General features: G+C 49.4%; 1 protein-coding gene across 45 annotated transcripts in view; it reads right to left on the reverse strand.

The window, feature by feature from the left end:
* The window catches only part of TRERF1 (transcriptional regulating factor 1), a 292,890-nt gene that overhangs the window by 28,661 nt on the left and 246,124 nt on the right, over window positions 1-18,105 (reverse strand). For 18 of the 45 annotated variants that reach the window (XM_063633061.1, XM_055264111.2, XM_063633054.1 and 15 more), the window contains 9 exons: window positions 14,963-16,653; window positions 12,573-12,619; window positions 11,526-11,676; window positions 10,077-10,391; window positions 6,288-6,672; window positions 5,046-5,112; window positions 3,873-4,012; window positions 3,638-3,741; window positions 1,772-1,847 (listed from right to left, as the gene is read on the reverse strand). In XM_063633061.1, the coding sequence (XP_063489131.1) occupies window positions 1,772-1,847; window positions 3,638-3,741; window positions 3,873-4,012; window positions 5,046-5,112; window positions 6,288-6,672; window positions 10,077-10,391; window positions 11,526-11,676; window positions 12,573-12,619; window positions 14,963-16,396 (2,719 nt within the window). In that variant the 5' untranslated portion in view covers window positions 16,397-16,653. The remainder of the gene's footprint in view (window positions 1-1,771; window positions 1,848-3,637; window positions 3,742-3,872; window positions 4,013-5,045; window positions 5,113-6,287; window positions 6,673-10,076; window positions 10,392-11,525; window positions 11,677-12,572; window positions 12,620-14,962; window positions 16,654-18,105) is intronic. The other 27 variants (XM_063633077.1, XM_063633073.1, XM_055264121.2 and 24 more) reach the window with 4 other exon arrangements.

Genomic DNA, 18,105 nt, shown 5'->3' on the forward strand with positions numbered 1-18,105 from the left:
GGGCCCTCTTGTTTCAAAGTTTTTGGTAATATTTTAGTGTTTTTATTTTGTTTTGACTGGGGTGTGTGGCGCTCCTAGTACATAGCTTTCTGACCTTTTTAATGTCATGATACACATAAAATGATATTTGTTTGGTACACTTGGAAGAACCAGAGGAGAGCTGTATCCCAGATGAAGCTGCTCACAGCTGGAGCTAACCAGCCCAAAGGCTCTGGCGACCCCAGCCACTCTGAGGGTTGAGGGCAGCAGTATCTCACAGCACGTGGTTGGGAAGCTCCTTTTAGCCAACCCACTGTCCCACCATCATGCAAAGAAGCTTGAGACAGGCTCCAGGAGGCTGGACAGCCTCTCAGGGTTCAGTGGGCAGCAGATGATGCTGGAAATTAAGAGAGAGGACTGAGCTGTTTCCATGGCAGATCAGGGAGAACTCCTACATCTTTTTACCCACACTTGGGACAGACACCAAGCAGGAAATGATGGAGAAAATATTAAGAAGCTGGCTCCTTTAGGCCACCGGAGAAGTGATGAATTTCTTATTCCATGCGTCCACTCTGTACTGGCCTAGTTCCAGGAGTGACCTACAGGCAGACATCTTGGGCTTACTGTGCTTGGAAGAGGGGCTTTGAGGTCTACCTTGTGATGACAGGCAGGAAGGCTCGTTCACGAAAGAGGAGGAGCACAGTAGGTGAGGCAAATGTTGGTGGAGAAAGCAAGCCAATATTTGTAAAGCCCTCACTGGGCTGCCCGGACTAAAGATTGGAAAACGTATAGCTAGGTCCCCAAGCCCACATATTTGGCACCTGCCTAGGCAGGGTCTGCCCAGAGCACCAAAGAAACCCTCAAGTGATTAAAAATCAAGAGGCACTGAAAATTCAGCCCCCTCCAAAATAAAGAACCAACTTAGGTTCGTGGAGACCCTCAGAAGGAACAGTTAGTGCATGGAAATGAAAATGTTGACCTCAGTGTCACTGGTCACTTCTTAGGCTCTCCGACCTATTTCCTTCACTCTTCACAATTCTCAGTCCATTTAAATCTCAAAGGTGTCTTCTACTTCTCTCTTATTGTGGTATTGTCATTAATTCACATACAAAACCCTGCGTGTATGAAGACTTTCCTGTCAGCGTGATCCATTATTTAATAACTGCCTCCTCCTCAGAGCCTCTGAGCTGCACGACGTAGGACTCTGCCCATGTCTGTCATAGTCACTGATGCATCTCAGTGTTTAGCAAGTCCCTAACACACAGTAAGTGTTCCAAAAATAATTGTTGGATACATGAGTAATAAATGCTACTAGGATGTGCCAGGCATTGGGCTACATATACCATCTCTAATCTCACAAAAACACTACCAGGGATGGAATACAAGTCTCATTTTACAGGTGAGAAAACCAAGGCTGCAGAAGACCATGGGACTTGACCAAGGGGTACAGTAGAATCTAAACCCATGGCTACTGATTCCAAAACCAGGAGGCTGCTGATTGTACCTTCTGTGGCTCTCTCTGGTCTCATGCACTGGTCTCCTTGCCACACGTGCAGGCACTGTCCACTGTCACCCAGGTCTTGGCACACCCACAAAGGGCAGGAGCTTATGCCAACAGACAAATGCCAACAGAGCCAAAGCAACAGACATAGCTCTGCCCTAGGAGGCCTTGAGATCACAAGTGGTGATTAGGACAGAACAGGTGTTATCCATTGCTAGAAAGTGACACAACCAAACATGCAAGCAGCCCGCTGTCAGGAGGCAACAGGGCACAGGGCTCCTGGCAACCTACCGGCATAGTGGTAATTTGCTAAAGGATGACATTTTAACCTGACAGGCTTCCGCAGTAGCAGCATTTCCAGAGCAACCTGCAGACCCAATGGAGAGAAAAGGCAAGAGTCAGTAACTGGTCTGAGATCATCTACCAAAAGGGGAAAAGCGGTTAGCACTGTGGAGGCCAGGGGCGGGGGCACTGGAAGGAAACCCAGAGGGAGACTACCCTAACTAGGGTTTCATGTCTGTTCAGCAAGTAAGACTCTCATCCTAATACCCTCTCCATCCATGCCTGAAGCCAGTTGTTCATGTCACAGGAAAACAGAAAGACCTGACTCTTCCTTGGTAAAATCCCACCAGCCCCAGAGATGAGTGGGGCCTCCTCTGACTGGACGCTGAGTCTCTGGGCAAAGGTTCCGAGGAAATGAGTGGGTGATCTGTAACTGTTCTATAGAAAAATCGTGTTTCGTTACAGCTGAACAGAAACAGCTGCATCAGTAATAACTGTACTACACACACACCATCCTTCCAGAGAGCCTAGCTAAATAAACTGTTTCAAATCGGCCTTGGTAGCTTTTAAAAGATGCCACAGGCAGAGTTGAACAGCAGATAGTTTCGGGGCAGAGCAGGGCCTAGAATCTTGCTACTCCAAGTGTGGTCCATAGAACAGGAGTACGTCCCTCACCTGGGAGCCGGTCAGAAAGGCAGAACCTGGGCCCTACTCCGAAGCCTCTGAATCAGAATCTGCATTTTTAACAAGATTCCCCAGGTGATGTGTACGCACATTAAAAGTTTGAGAAGTGCTACACTGTCACACTGATCTCAAAGGGTTAAGGACAGTTCTCCAGCATTCTAGGAAATACTTGAAGGGTATCATAGTATTGGGACATTTATTTTCACATTTTCATAAAATCAAAATGCAGGAAGCTAGATATACTACCACGTATTTATATAAAGGGGAAACAGAGGTTAGTGATTGAGTGATCTGGTCAGAAGTCCAGGATGAGGCTGGGTGCGGTGGCCCATGCCTGTAATCCCAGCACTTTGGGAGGCCAAGGTGGGAGGATCACCTGAGGTCAGGAGTTCGAGACCAGCCTGGCCAACATGATGAAACCCCATCTCTACTGAAAATACAAAAACTAGCCAGGCATGGTGGCATGCACCAGTAATCCCAGCTACTGGGAAGGATGAGGAGGGAGAATTGCTTGAACCCGGGAGGCAGAGGTTGCGGTGAGCCGAGATCATGCCGTTGCACTCCACTCCGGCCTGGGTGATAGAGCGAGACTCCATCTTTAAAAAAAAAAAAAAAGGAAGTCCAGGTTGAGCAGGTCAACTGTTAGCTCTGATTTTGGGAAGACAGCACCAAGGCATGGGTTTGGGAACATCTGCAAAACTGTGTTAAAAGTGGAAGAATGGAACCAGTTGGTGAACAGTAAACACTTTATTTTGGTTAGAGGAGAAAAGAGTTCTGTAAACATCAAACTTTGGCTGATTTCCATAGTAGGGAAGAAGAATCAGCAGAGTATGACAGGCTATTTTAGACCAACTTCTGCTTCAGTAAATCCTTCTACCTCCATCACTGGAGACTCAGTTTTCTGATGTGAAATCCAAGATGTGGAAAAGAAATTCTAATGTCCTAGGACAGACGTACCCACAGTTCTAACTTTAGGAACAGATGTGGAAACAGAAATCCAATTGGAGATTCTTTTCTACAGACTTTAACATCCTGACCTACTCACCGAGAGAAGGAATAGGGAGGCGTGCTGATTGGTCATCATGCGCTAATTGGTCATGACAAATTGGTTGTATGGTACATGAGACAATATTGAAACTTGGGAAAATACTCTTCAGGAATTTGTAAAGCCTCTTTTTCATGGTTCCTTACCATCACATCACCTTTGGCCTCAAACAGAGAGTGCAAAGCAAATTCAGAATTGGTCCCTCCACCTGGCAATGCACTGGAACAGCACAAATTCAGAAGATTCTCCACTGTTGGGAATAAGGAGAAGCCAATGCATCAGAGAGAGCTCAGTGTAACGGAAAACACACCAATCCCAGAGCCAGTGATCTCAGTGAGAGAATCAAACCTCTCCCACCCAGCTCTTCCCATATGCCAATACCTCTTTGCTGGAGGTCATGGTTTTCTAGTTCTGGCCAGGGCTTCCATACCAGTGTGGCCTTGTGTGTGTCCTGGGCCAGGGCAGAGATATCTTGGAGTTCGGGGATTTCTGCTTGGAATCTCAAGCCAATGTTGATGCGACTTTAAATGACAAGAAGAAAAACAACAATGTGGTCTTCAATTTGATGGCTCAGGCCAAGGGCAACTGTCAGGAACTTGAAAAAGAAGGAAACTAGTTCTTTCTGCAAGAATGCAGGGGCATTTCCTCACAGTGTGACCCTAAGATTCCACACACGGCTTTTTCACTGGAATAAGGAACAGCTTTAAGATTAGGGAGAAATATTTTAGGAGCAAGGGGGCAGTCGGCCTGGGGCTTTTACAGCTCCCTGTAACTGGGAAAGGGAGGGTGATTAATTCCAACAAAACAGTTTCCCAGAGCATGGCCAATGGTGCCATTTAACCACATAAAAAGGGGGACAAATACAAAGCATTAATTTTTTTATCTCTTTCAGATCACTTTCACAGATATCATCCCATCCGAACCTCACAGAGATCTGTGATGTAAGCAAGGCTGGAATAATTACTCCCATTTGACGAGTCAACTAAAGCCTAGAAAGGTTAACTGGATCAAGATCAAATTACAAAATGGTGTTGAAACTTAGGTTTTTTGATTGCTGACTCAATCTACTACTCACCACTCTACCACCTGGCCTCTTTTCTGTGCCTATCCATGAAAATAACCACCTTTGCCTCTCCTAATACCACCCACTGCCTATGCAAAATTAAAGTACTTAACAAGCCCATTTGGAGGACTGGCCAAGAATCGGGGAGGGGGGAAGTGAAGACATTCAGAAGGAGCCTCTTAAAGAATGAGCCACCCTGAGGGAGATGCCTGTGTCACTGGGGAAGAGAAAGCACTGCCTGTGGAGCCAGGCACAGGGACACTAGGCTCTCTGCATACAGGGCTTCATGCTTTGACTATGTATTTAGTCTTTGGCAAAGGCCTTGAAATACTGGCAACCATTGTGTAGGGAAACAACAGTACTCAAGAAATAACCACGATCCGACAATTTCTACAATTGCTCTCAGTGTAATCCTCTGACTACAAAAGTATTAACGACACTTCTCAAGAAGCTGAGGCTTCTGTTCTAAAGAGTAATTGACTTTTCCTTACGGTTCAACATCTACAGTCTGCTCTCCAGGCCCTGGGGTGACCGTCACGTTGCTGCCATCGATGCTGTCTAAAACACAAAAATCAGAGGTCACTAGTCAACAGGGAAGGAATGCTGAAAAAGACTAAAGCAAATGAGCAGTTACCTAACTAGCCATAATAGAGCTCCTCTCCTACCCAACTCCTACCAGAGTTACCCTTGACCGTTTCCAGGAGCTAGGTGGAGTATGGTGCTAAACAACTTAGGGTTACCCATTTCTCACACAGGGTGAGGAGAAGCCAGCTGTCCCACAATGGTCTGCTAAGCGGTATGATTTCTATGCAATTATTCTTGCTCCAGAAAGAGATCCTAGCCTCTCTATGCTTGATTTTTATAAAGCATGCTAAAATGTCAAGGCTTGATCTTGCATGTAATACCTAATCTTATTTGTACATCTACTGAGTATATTTTCTTTTCTTTCTTTTTTTTTTTTTTTTTTCTGAGACGGAGTCTCGCTCCTTCGCCCAGGTGGGAGTGCCGTGGCGCGATGTCGGCTCACTGCAGCCTCCGCTTCCCGGGTTCAAGAGATTCTCCTGCCTCAGTCTCCTGAGTAGCTGGAACTACAGGTGCCTGCTACCACATCCCGCTTTTTTGTTTTTTTTTTTGTTGTTGTTTTTTTGAGACTGAGTTTCGCTCTCGTCCCCCAGGCTAGAGTGCAGTGGCGTGATCTTGGCTCACTGCAACCTCTGCCTCCCAGGTTTAAGCGATTCTCCTGCCTCAGCTTCCCGAGTAGCTGGGATTACAGCTGCGTGCCACCATGCCGGGCTAATTTTTGTATTTTTAGTAGAGACGGGGTTTCACCATGTTGGCCAGACTGGTGTCCAACTCCTGGCCTCAAGTGATCCACCCGCCTCGACCTCCGAAAGCGCTGGGATTACAGGTGTGAGCCACCGCGCCCGGCCCCTTTTTTCTCTCTTGCACGATCATTGCTGGCAGTCTTAGAAAGTGGGTGAACATTTCAACTGTTTCCTTATCCCAGAGACTGTAGTGATCACTTTATGCATCTGTCTCCCAATTAGACTGCGATTCCCTTGAGGATAAGGGCTGTATATTCCAAGTCTTTCTTAACACCCAGCAGTATGCGCTACATACAGCCAATACTCCGCAAAAGTCTGTGGGATAAATGAGAAAGCTAAAGAAAACGAGGTGTCCCAGGACTTTACCCAGCACCCAGAGCCCAGGAGGACACTAAAGGGGTGACTCACTGGAGCGGCACAGCAGCACCCGTGGTGTGGGCGTCAGGGGCGTCAGGGGCAGCTGCGGGTGGGCGCCAGGGCCGTGGCCGGAGATGAGGACATTGCTGAAGAGCCCCGAGCCCTGGCGCACCGGGCTCAGCATGGGTGGGGGCGTGTAAGGGGGCAGCTCGTGGGTGGGGTCCAGGAGCAGGTGGTCCCCAAGGACGCGCGGGGAGCGCAGCTGGCTCTGGTACAGGGTGGCGCCCGAGTAGGAGGCGGCGGGGTTCGGGTTGTAGGAGGGCGGCGGCGGGATGAAGAGTGGTTCCGGCCGGTGCCGGAACTTTTTCTTCTCCTGCACGGTCTTGAGGGGCTCCTCGGCTTTGGGCACACTCGGCTGATGCTTCCTGGGGATTTCCTAAAACCGGAACAACGATCTGATTCGAATACTTCAGCTTCCCCCGCAGGCCATTTCCACAGGTTCAGGGAAGGGGGCCTTCTACTGTCTAAGCAGAGAGCCCTTCTGCTCGACCCACCCCCCACCGCCAACGCCCCCACATTCTGACCATATCCATTTCAGGCAAAGCGAGTTCTGGTTGCTAGACTAGGGAGAAAACTAAGGTTTTGGAAGAAATCCCTAATTTCTGAAAGAGCTGGGGGTGGTAGGAATAGTGGGTGGGCAAGAAGTAATAAATTCAAATTCTTTATTGCTTATCACTGCATTCCCATCTGTTTGAGTGGAATCCAGCTGAGTGGGCTCTTTAATTCCCCCACTGCTCCCCAGGGATGGACATCAGGAACAGATACCACATGTTCTGAGAAGGGGACAGAATAATCTCTTCAGGGAAGCTGGGACCGAGACCTGTGAGGCAGGAAGTGGGAGTTCAAGCCTAGCCAAGGTTCCTAAGGCCAGCGACCCACACCGGGCTCTCCTGGGTCACTTTCAGCATGGGGGAGAGCCCTCGATGACCTCTAAGGGCCCGTCCATGTGCTCACCTAAAAACGGATCTGGTTAACCTCCCCCGTCACCACCCCTCACTATTGCTCCCAGAACTCGTAGCTTATTTGTAGCAAACTCTTCTCTGAGGTTGGCTTCCTGTCAGGAGAGTTAGTTTATTTTAATGGCAGCGGAACCAAGCATAGTCTGGAAGGAGGATCTGCCACATGGATACATATATACTAATAAGTAAACATAGGCACGTAAACAGATGAGCAGGGCATGCCAAAGCCAAACAGAAACAGACTCGGGTTGTGTGGTAGCATCAGCCCACAAAAGTCGAGAGCTGGGTGTGGCTGCAGAGGCCGTGTGGTTGGGAGGGGCCACGGGGATACCTGAGGGAAGGTTCTGGGCAGTCTGGGGTGCCCTCTCAGGCCCTGCAGGCCAGGGGCCAGTCACAGCTGCAGGTCCTGGAGACTCCTGAGCCCAGGGTGGCGCCTGGGTAGGAAGCAGCAGGGGGTGATGGGAAAGGGCTGGCTACGGTCATGTGACCATCTGCCTCCAGGCCATGTGACCTGCCCCATGGGCTCCTCTGTTCTGGACACCTCTCCCTCCAGAGCTTCAGGCTCTGCCCCCTTCTGCTTCTCCCTCAGCTTCTCTGCCTTCCACGGTGCCATCCTGGCCTCTAGGAGAGGAGTCTAGGGAGGTAGAGAGTAGGGAAAGGAGGAAGGGGCAGAGGGTCCCAGGCTCCCGGCTCCAGAGTGAGGTTCCTAACTACCCCCTCCCCCCACCCCGACCCCCGCGCCTCACCCTCAGGGGACCCTCCTTAGGCCAGCGCGCTCAACCGCCTCTTTTCTCCACCAGAGGGCTCCTCAGCGCCTGAGGCTGAGGCAAGAGAGGGGCTGAGGAGAATGAGGGAAGGAGGCTTGTGCCCCCCCGAAGGGGAGCAGCCCTGAAGATACACTCTGTTCCCGGGTAACAGACAAGGTCATCCAAGAACATGCAGACCTTATACGATCTCAACGCGGCACTGCAATCCAGACCTCTGATCACAGGGCCAGAGGTCCCTTTTGGGCTCCCTCTCTCCAGCTTCTTGTCCTGTTACTCCAGCTCTAAACCTGGATTTTCCTATCCTCCAGGCAAGGCTCTGAGCCACTGGGCCAGAGAAGCCACCCAGGATGTCATGTATGGTTGTCACTTGAGAGGAAGCACTTACAGTGTTCCACCTCACCAAGCTATTTGGACACTTTGGGGGTGAGGCCAAGCACTGAAAACTTTAAAAAGCTGCCCACAGAGAAGGATGGGAACCACTGATGAGTCCAACCCTATCAAGGTCAAGGGAGGAAACTGAGGCTCTGAGTGGAGGCAGGTCTCAGCTATCTTCATCCCAGCTGGCTAGGAGCCAAGCTGAGATGGGCACTCAGGGCTCCTTCCCGGGTGTTTTAATTTCTTTACATTAAGTGCCAGGGCCTTGTTCCCATGTATTCAGTCCCACCTACATGCTTCCACTTCAGCCTACCGCCCCCACCAAGGAGGTCTCTCTCACCCTTCCATTAAGCCAAATTCATCCCTTCCTTCGAAACCCTGCTCAGAACTCTAATGATGATCTCCTGAGCAAACTCCCTTGCCCCTCCCCAGTCCGTAATGACTTTGGCTACCCAGGTGTATTCTTATCCAGTCACACTTAAGGCATCCATTTCTTGTCTGCCCCTGTCTTTCTCTTACCATCTTGAAGGGGTCGGGGGAGGGGTGTGTGCCTGGGACTCTGACCCCCATGTGACTATGAACCTTAATTGAGAGTTCCCCAAGGGAACTATTTCCCCAAGGAAACACTGTTTCTCCCGCCAAAGCACAAACTTCCCTGGGCAAAGAGGGAGCTTGGATGTGTCATTTCATCTCTCTGCCTGTTGCTGACCCCCAAGTCCTGATAGCTTATGAGAATCTTCTCCCCAGTTCTCCATCAGTTTCTATTCTTTTGAGGATTTGATATTACACAGATAACCATAAAGGTTTTTTTCTGGACTTTTCTAGTTGTATTCATTATCTTCTCTCCCTCTATCCTGGCCCAGCCTACCCTTATGCCTCCTGAATTCTCAGCAGCTACCTATTTCTAAGGACAAATATGACCCAACATGCCACTTTGTGGGGAGGGGGTAGGTTTGATATTGCCAACCACACAGGTCACAAATTCCCTAGGGGCCGAGAGACAGAGTGACAGACAGACAGACAGAGAGGGAAACCCTTCCCAGAGGCAAGTTAGGCTGTTTGAGTGAAGCACTTAGAATTGGAGAAAGGAGAACAGTGAGTGAGAAAAACAAATCTCTTTGCTTTCCTGAGATTAGAGGTGGGTGGCTCTCAGTGGAACTACTTTGGGAACTTTAACGAATTAGGTTCTCCAGGGTATTTAAGCAGACACAATATTAAGCATCTGGTAAGGCTGATTGTCAGAATGGATGCCAGGGCTATTGCCTGGAAGCCTGCTGCGCCAGTGTTTACCTCTTTGGTTGTGGATTTGGGAGGTCTGGAGATCCTGGGGAAGGGGCCAGGGCCTGGGGCAATAGCTGCTTACTTTCTGGGATAGAGTACTTCCATATTTCAATAATGGCTATGATTGTCCCAGTGATTCCCAGCTGAATGATCATCTCTGTTTAAACCTGGGAACACTTTCGGGTCTCTCAGAATCTAACCCAGGCCATTAGTTTAGCATTTAATGGGGAGCAGGTAGTGTGAACAAGGATGGGGTCCCCAACGGGGCCACAGGGATTCAGCCCTGAGAGACCAAGCTATGTCCGAGCTCAGGTCAGTGACTCTGGAAGGGCCACCCCATCTCCAAGAAAGCAAAGGGACGTCCCCACCCCGGCAGGTGGGGCAGAGCAGCAACTCACAGCAGGCGTGCGGGGGGCAGCCCCTTGGGGTGAGTGTGGGGGAGAGAGGGTCATCCTCACGAGCACAGGCATCTCGTCGTCCGACATCGAGCTGGCTGGCTTGTCTCTGGCGGAGGGGGCGGCAACGGTGCTGTTGGTGAACCCCTGAGAGCTGGGCTTGGGCGGGAGAAGCTTGACAGGGACAGACACGGGCATGACCATAGGCGTGAGGCTTTCTGCCTCGGGAGGGAGCTGTGGTGGCGGCGGAGGCGGAGGCGGAGGCGGAGGCGGCAGTGGCGGCTGGGGCTGAGGCGACAGGACCTTCTCTCCTTCCTCCTACACAGACAATAAAGGCTTTGATCCTGGGCTGAGAGCAGCTCTCACAAGGGGGATGCACTTTGCTTTTCCCAAAAGGTGCCAGGACATCAGGTGTGGGTGATAGAGAAACACTGCAGGGCGATTTCCTTCCTGCAATCCTGAGTCCCTTGGCTGGAGTGATGCCAGCTGATGGTGGAGGAGGCCATGGACTCCATTTTCTACAGTTAAAAAGTCTTGACCATGCATTACTTGTATATTAAACTATTTTTTAAAAATTGTGTGGTTGTCATGTTTTTAAAGAAAAGGACACGGACTTGTAATCAGCCCGAAAAAAGGTTTGATCTTGTGTAGGAGTTTTTAATTCTATGGGCCTTAGTTTACTCATTTGTCAAATGGAAATAGGCATTCCATCCTAAATTTTATTCAGGTCAGGAAACCACACTGGAGATACAAAACATGTACTTTTAACAAGTAAAGACAAAAGCTTTTTTAAAAAACATAATCTGGCATGGCCAGGAGATGGAGTGATTTGGGTAATCAAAAATTCTGGTCAACAGAGATTTAATCCCATAGATTTAAATTAAGAGTAACAATATTAAAATAATTCTGAGAAAATTTTTTGATTTTAATCTAACTCTAAAATTTGTGGATAGTTTACTATCTGGATATCCTACCTGGATAATCCAGAGGGTATTGAAGGATCTTTGGCTGTTGAGCCAAACACCACTGCATCAGTAAACAGAAAATTCTGGCTGAGAGCCAGATGATTATATTAGCTTTCTCTGGCCATTGACCACTAGTCTGGAAGGCCCCAGTGGGCCTGGTCTTGGGTGTGTCAAGCAGCAGAAGTTTAAAAATAATATTGCATTTACATGTTTTCCTTTGCTGTCTTCTCCAGGAGGCAGAGAGAGAGGCTGGGATGCCCTAAAAGGCTTTCTAGCGCCTCTGATTTTGACCCTTGCTCATCATAAAGCTGGGGAAGTGGGGCTGCTTGACCTGGGCTGGCTCCCAGCGCCAAAGCCTAAGCATTCCTGTCAAGGGAGGACTGTGCCTCGCCAGGTCCCGCATGGGGCTCACATCACTCTCTGACGGCAGCAAAGCAAAGCAAGCAGCACACGGCCTAGAAAGGACCGGGAACTGGCTCCTGCTAACCTGTTTGAGGTTGGGGGAAGCCCTCATTCCCCCATGGGACCGCATGTGGCCATTCAGGGCAGGCAGATTCTTGAACTCCTTCAGGCAGATGGAGCATGTCAGCTTGTTCTTGGCATCAAACTGCTCCCCAAACGCTCCTTTGGGTTGGCCACTGCTCAAGGGTAGAGCCAAATGGAGAGGACACATACGTTGAGGAAGGGGAAAAAGTGACTTGCCACAAGACCTCATACCCACCACAAACCCATTTCATTCATCCAATGATCCCATTGTCCATGGCACCACTTGTATCACCCCAATGCCCTTTAGAGAACAAAGTTCAATTTATAGATGAAAAACTGAGGCTCCAGAGTGGGAAAAGGCCTTCTCAAAGTCATGCAAGAATTGAACAAAATGTCCTTCTTCACGCCAAGCCTTCAGGCAATGGATTTTTGACTTGGGAACGATAGCTTATTACCCTTCCAGGGTCAGCCTGAGCCCAGCTCCTCCAAAAGCCTCCCCACTTAGAGACATTTGTGCAAGCTCCTGGGGCAGCCGCCGTATTGCACACTTCAGCAGTTTATCAGGTTTGGCTAAATCTTTATTGACCATGCCCATGAGATAAGGAAGCAAGTCTGTACTTTCACTGCTGCATTCTCAAAACCTAGCTCTATGCTTGGCACACAGTAGGCACTCAATAAATACTGAATGAATGCACAGTGGACAGAACATGGGCTTTGCAGTCAATCCCAGCATTGTTACTTGATGTGTAACCTTAAGCTCTTTGAGCCTCAGTTTTCTCATCTGTAAAGTAACAATCATAATAGCTAACAATTATTGAGTGCTTACTGAGTATAGGCACATCGTAATCATACCCACCCTCATAGGTTACTTTACTATACATAATGCCTAGTGCTTAGCACATAGTATGCACTCAAACACAACAGCTGCTATTATTATTTCTACACACTTCTTCGAGGAATGACTTGGAATTTAGAAATGAATCATGAGAGACACCCCAGAAAATCCTCCCAGTCTCCCAAAATACCAACAAGCCTCCACTCATCCTACCTTGACTCAGGGGACCCTGGCTGGGCTCTCCCATCAGGTGGGTGCATCTAATTTTGAGCCAAACAGGACACCGAAAAAAAGAAGAGAAAAAAACGTGTTCTGAAGGGAGAAGTCCTTGAGCAGTGGGAACACCAGGTACTCTTCCAGGACTCTTTCTGCTGTCTGCCTTGTGCTGACCCCACTCATGTCCACTCACTCCCTCGCTCTTCTGCATTTGACTTCTGTCCCTGAATTGCTCCTTGACTTGGGACCACTGCCCCACTCCTGGAGCTGCTGCGAGCCACAACAAGCCCACCAGGATGCAACCTCCCACCGTGTTCTTTCCTGTTCTCCCAGGGCACCCACTCTGTGCATAGACAGGCTGCGTTCCCATAAGGGACACAGAAGAAAGAGTTGGAAGACACAGCATTATGCCAGGAGACCCCCTGATGGAATTCTTTTTTTTTTTTTTTTTTTGAGACAGGGTCTTGCTCTGTCACCCAGGCTATAGTGCAGTAGCATGATCATGGCTCACTGCAGCCTCCACCACCTGGACTTAAGCAATCCTCTTGCCTCAGCCTCCCAAGTAGCTGGGACTACAGGTGTGCACCACAACACCCAGCTAAATTTTTGATTTTTTGTAGAGGCAAGGTCTTGCTATGTTGCTTAGGCTGGTCTCGAACTCCTGGGCTCAAGCGATCCTCCTGTGTTGGCCTTCCAAAGTGCTTGGATTATAGGTGTGACCCACCATACCCGGCCCTGGAATTCTTCTTAAAGAGCCTTTGCCAAATCATCTCATTCTTACATTTACAAAGGCTCTCAGTTACCACCAGTTCTGAGCCCCAGACAAAACAAACTCAAGGGGAAGTTCATCTCTGGCCTTCAACCTCCATCAGAACCTTCTTTCTACCCAACCAGTTCCCATTTGGGGTTGCCTCCTCCTCAGACACTGCTGTCATGTGACTGTATGCCTTGGAATAAGCCAAGGCATGAAAAGTGCCCAGCACATAGTAGGCTGTTTTCTGGTCAAATACTTTTGGGAACTAATCAAGGGTTAATCATGGTGTACAGGCTGAACCGGCCTGCAGACATGTTTGTTTGGCTAGACTGTTTTTTAAAAATCCTTAATGAGAATGCCATGGGATGGGGCATCTGCTCTCTAGTCCACAGTCACCACCACTCCCTAATGTCTCATACCAGACAGTTTTGCTTATTTACTTTCCCAGCCTGGATCACGTGGGCAGCTAAGGTTTTCATCTCCACAATCACACATGGTATCTGGGAGACTCACGATGCATACTACCATATTAAAGGTCACAAAAAGTCCTGCAGTACAGCACCCTGTTTCACTTCGGGAGGCTAAAGCAGGAGGATCGTCTGAGGCCAGGAGTTCAAGAGCAGCCTGGGCAACATAGGGAGACCTGTCTCTACAAAACAAAACCAAACCAATGAAAGTGCTCAGGCATGGTGGCATGCACCTGTAGTCCTAGCTATGTGGGAGGGTGAAGTGGGAGGATCGTTTGAGCCCAGGAGTTCAACGCTGCAGTGAGCTATGACCGCATCACTGCATTCCAGCCTGGGTGACAGAGCAAGACCCTGTCTAAAAAAAGAAAAAAGGGGCCGGGCACAGTGCCTCACACCTGTAATCCCAGCACTTTGGGAGGGTGAGGCAGGCGCATCACGAGGTCGGAGTTTGAGACCAGCCTGACCAACATGGTGAAACCTTGTCTCTACTAAAAATACAAAAACTTAGCTGGGTGTAGTGGTGTGCGCCCGTAATTCCAGCTATTTGGGAAGCTGAGGCAGGAGAATCACTTGAATCCAGGAGGTGGAAGAGGTTGCAGTGAGCCAAGATGGCGCCATTGCACTCCAGCCTGGGCTACAGGGCGAGACTCGGTCTCAAAAAAAAAAAGAACCCCCTAGTTTATTTATCCAGAGAACTCACTGTTTCCCCAGCAATATCCATTAAACACTGTGGAATGGCTGTTCTGAGCAATATACTTTGAGAAATGCTGTCATAATGTGGTCTCCCTCCCAAAGGGGGACCAATGTCACAGAGCATATCCAGAGCACACAGATCCAAGGGAACTGAAACACCAACACTGTGTGGTCCCCTGGCACGTGACTCAAGGTCTTGACCATTACGTGAATCATTTAGGGCATGATATAGTACTCTGGCCATCTCTTTAGCAGATTATAAGCTCCATGGCCAAAGGACTTAATAGAGATTGATTTTGTATTCCAAGTGCTTGGCACAGACAGTGCGTGACACGTGTAGGTTAATGTCTGTGGAATGAGTAAAGAACAAAAGGGTTGAGGGGGCTTGGAGACAGGATTGAGCACTGCAGACTCAGCTCTGGCTGACCCTGTAGCACACTGGGCATTGAGAGAAACTTCCACTGGGAGAATACCTGGGGCCACATGGCACTGGGAGACAGCTGCTGATGCTGAGGCCCCATGTTGTTGAGGTGGATCCCACTGGGGGATAGGAGGGGGCGATGGGGGAGGGCGCTGCTGACCCGGGTCAGATCTGAGCTCGCTGCGTCTCCCATTCCTGCGTCAGGAGGCCCCAGGTCCCCATGGGAGGTCAGCATGGCCTGGGCCTGTCTGTCGCTAGAGTAGGTCTTCAGCTGACTGTCCTCACGCTGCTGGTGCTGGGACAGGTGGCTCTGCTGGTAGAGGGGGTGGCTGTAGGGCTGCTGGGGCTCCTGGTAGTAGTACTGGGACATGGAGCCCAGGGGAATCAGCTGGACAGCATGTGCCTGCTCTGGGGTATACTGGTGAGGGTCCCTGTGATAAGAAGGGGGCTGCAGGTGCATCTGTTGCTGCTGCTGCTCTTGCAAGTGCTGCATCATGGGTTGGGGCTGATAATACTGAGGTATCTGCATTGAACCCTGCCGCTGCTGCAGCTGTAGCTGCTGCGGCTGCTGCTGCGGCGGCGGCTGCGGCTGTGATGGGCGAATTTGTTGCGGCTGCGTCTGTATTTCTTGCATGGAGATACGCTGTTGCCCGGCTTGCTGCTGTTGCTGTGGTGGGTAATACTGGTGCTGCTGCATCTGTTGCATGTGCTGTGACAGCATCTGTGGGGCCTGCAGTGGCTGTCCTCCCTGCACTGGCACCTGAGCCAGAGGCTGCTGGTAGTCATAATACAGGTGCCCTTGGGTAGGGTGCTGCCCAACCTGAAGAGCTGGTTTGGAGAGCCCACCAGTGAAACCAGGGTGAGGCTGCTGGGGCACCTGCTGGTAGCGGGAAGGGATAGCCGGTGCTGGGGGCTCCATGGGCTTCTGAGACAGCAGCTGGCGGAGGGCACTGTCAGGGGCTCCATCCATCACTGCTGACTGAGTGTGCAGCACCTGGGCCATATTGTTGACCTGAATTCGCAGGTTTTGGTTGGCAAACACCTGGGTGAAAGAGTCCAGCTTGTGTAAGACACCGCTGGTAAGCTTCTGGGTCCGGATCTCGCTGGCCTGGGAGTAGGTGTATTGGTAGCCATCAGTGGGCTCAGCCTGGGCTGGTGCCCCCCACATCATGTTTGAGTTGGCCAGGTTTCCACGTAGCTGGACATGGTTTCCAGGCCCTGCATGACTTCCCCACCCTCCCTGCCTCGAGGTATCCATTTGGCCAAGGTTTTTGGAGCCAACAGGCAAGCCCAGACCATCCCGTGTATCTTGAGGGAAGTGGGGGGAGATGGGCGAGGCCTGAGGCGCTTCCATTCCGCCCCCTGTTACTGCATTCCCATAGTTGTGGTTCAGCCCGCTGTGGACGCCAAGTGGTGGCTGTTGGTAGAAAAGGTTCTCACTACCATGGGCCACATGGTTGGTCTTGTACAGTTGCTGGTCACCCATGCTGTCTGCCTTGGTTGTGAACGTCCAGCCACAAAACCATATAAAAGGTAAATAAAACAAACCCAAAAGGACTGAAACCCTGAGAAGCTGAGAGAAAGTGTCGGCACTACTCCACGGCTGACATGTCTGTGAACGTAGCTGGAGCCAGGTGTTCCTGTTGGCCTGTACCACTCATGTGCAGGGTGGGGGGTTTCACATCCTTTTCCTGGCTGAGGTACGGACCACACAGCACTGTGGTGAGGAGACGTCGCTCACACCTGCAAGGCAAGATGCAAAAGACAGGAAAGGATTTATTTGGATGTTTTGTGATGAGCAATTGATATCTACCATGACCAGTGATAAAAATAAATATATAATCCCAGCTACCTGGGAGGCTGAGACACGAGGTTCATTTGAGACCAACCTGGGCAACATAGGGAGATCCCGTCTCAAAAATGTTTTTAAATTAGCTGGGTGTGGTGGCATGCGCCTGTAGTCCCAGCTGCTCAGGAGGCTGAGGAAGGAGGATCACTTGGGACCAGAAGTTTAAGGCTGCACTGAGTTACGATTGCACCACTGCACTGTAGCCTAGGTAACAGCGTAAAACTGCACCTCTCTCTCTCTCTCTGTGTATATATATATATATATATACGTATATATACACATATATACGTATATATATGTGTATATATGTGTATATATACATATATACACATATATACACATATACACATATACACATATATGCACATATATACACATATATGCATATATACACACATATATATACATATACACATATATACATATATACACACATATATACATATATATACACATATATATACATATGAAACAGGAGACTCGATTAGAAATAGCCAGTGTCATGCACTCCACACCCTTTTCACTGAGTCTGCAGATCTTCACTCTCATATGAGATGCGAACTCTCTTACTTTCTTTTTTTTTCTTTTTTTTTTTTTTTGAGACAGAGTCTCGCTGTCGCCCAGGCTGGAGTGCAGTGGCGCGATCTCGGCTCACTGCAGGCTCCGCCCCCTGGGGTTCATGCCATTCTCCTGCCTCAGCCTCCCAAGTAGCTGGGACTACAGGTGCCCGCCACCTCGCCCGGCTAATTTTTTTTTGTATTTTTAGTAGAGACGGGGTTACACTGTGTTGGCCAGGATGGTCTCGATCTCCTGACCTCATGATCCGCCCGCCTCGGCCTCCCAAAGTGCTGGGATTACAGGCATGAGCCACCGCGCCCGGCCCAAAATCTCTTGCTTTCGAGCCATTGTTCAATGGCTCAGTAGTTCATTGATTTGTTAATTCATTGTTTTGTTCATTGATTAATTCATCCATTCTTCTGAGACCTTGCTATTGAAAGCCCAACACTATTCTAGGACCCGTGGGAAATATAAGGAAGTTTAAGATATGCATTAATCAATTTATCTGTTCAACACATATTTATTAGACACCTATTAACCGTAAGGCACAATGCTGAGAAATGACTAAGACATAGACCTGCTCTCAAGCATGTAGTTAGAAAAGGTGACGAGTCGCATCAATAATTACAAAGGGGAAAAAGATGCATGTAATCAAAAGGTAAAAATAAGAGAAGCAGGGTGTGATGGCACGCACCTGTACCCCCACCTATCAGGAGACTGAGGTGAGGATTACTTGAGCTAAGGAGTTCAAGACTAGCCTGGGCAACATAGCAAGACCTCATCTCTTT

The sequence above is a fragment of the Symphalangus syndactylus genome, chromosome 23 (genome assembly GCF_028878055.3).
Source record: "Symphalangus syndactylus isolate Jambi chromosome 23, NHGRI_mSymSyn1-v2.1_pri, whole genome shotgun sequence".
Classification (NCBI taxonomy): domain Eukaryota; kingdom Metazoa; phylum Chordata; class Mammalia; order Primates; family Hylobatidae; genus Symphalangus; species Symphalangus syndactylus.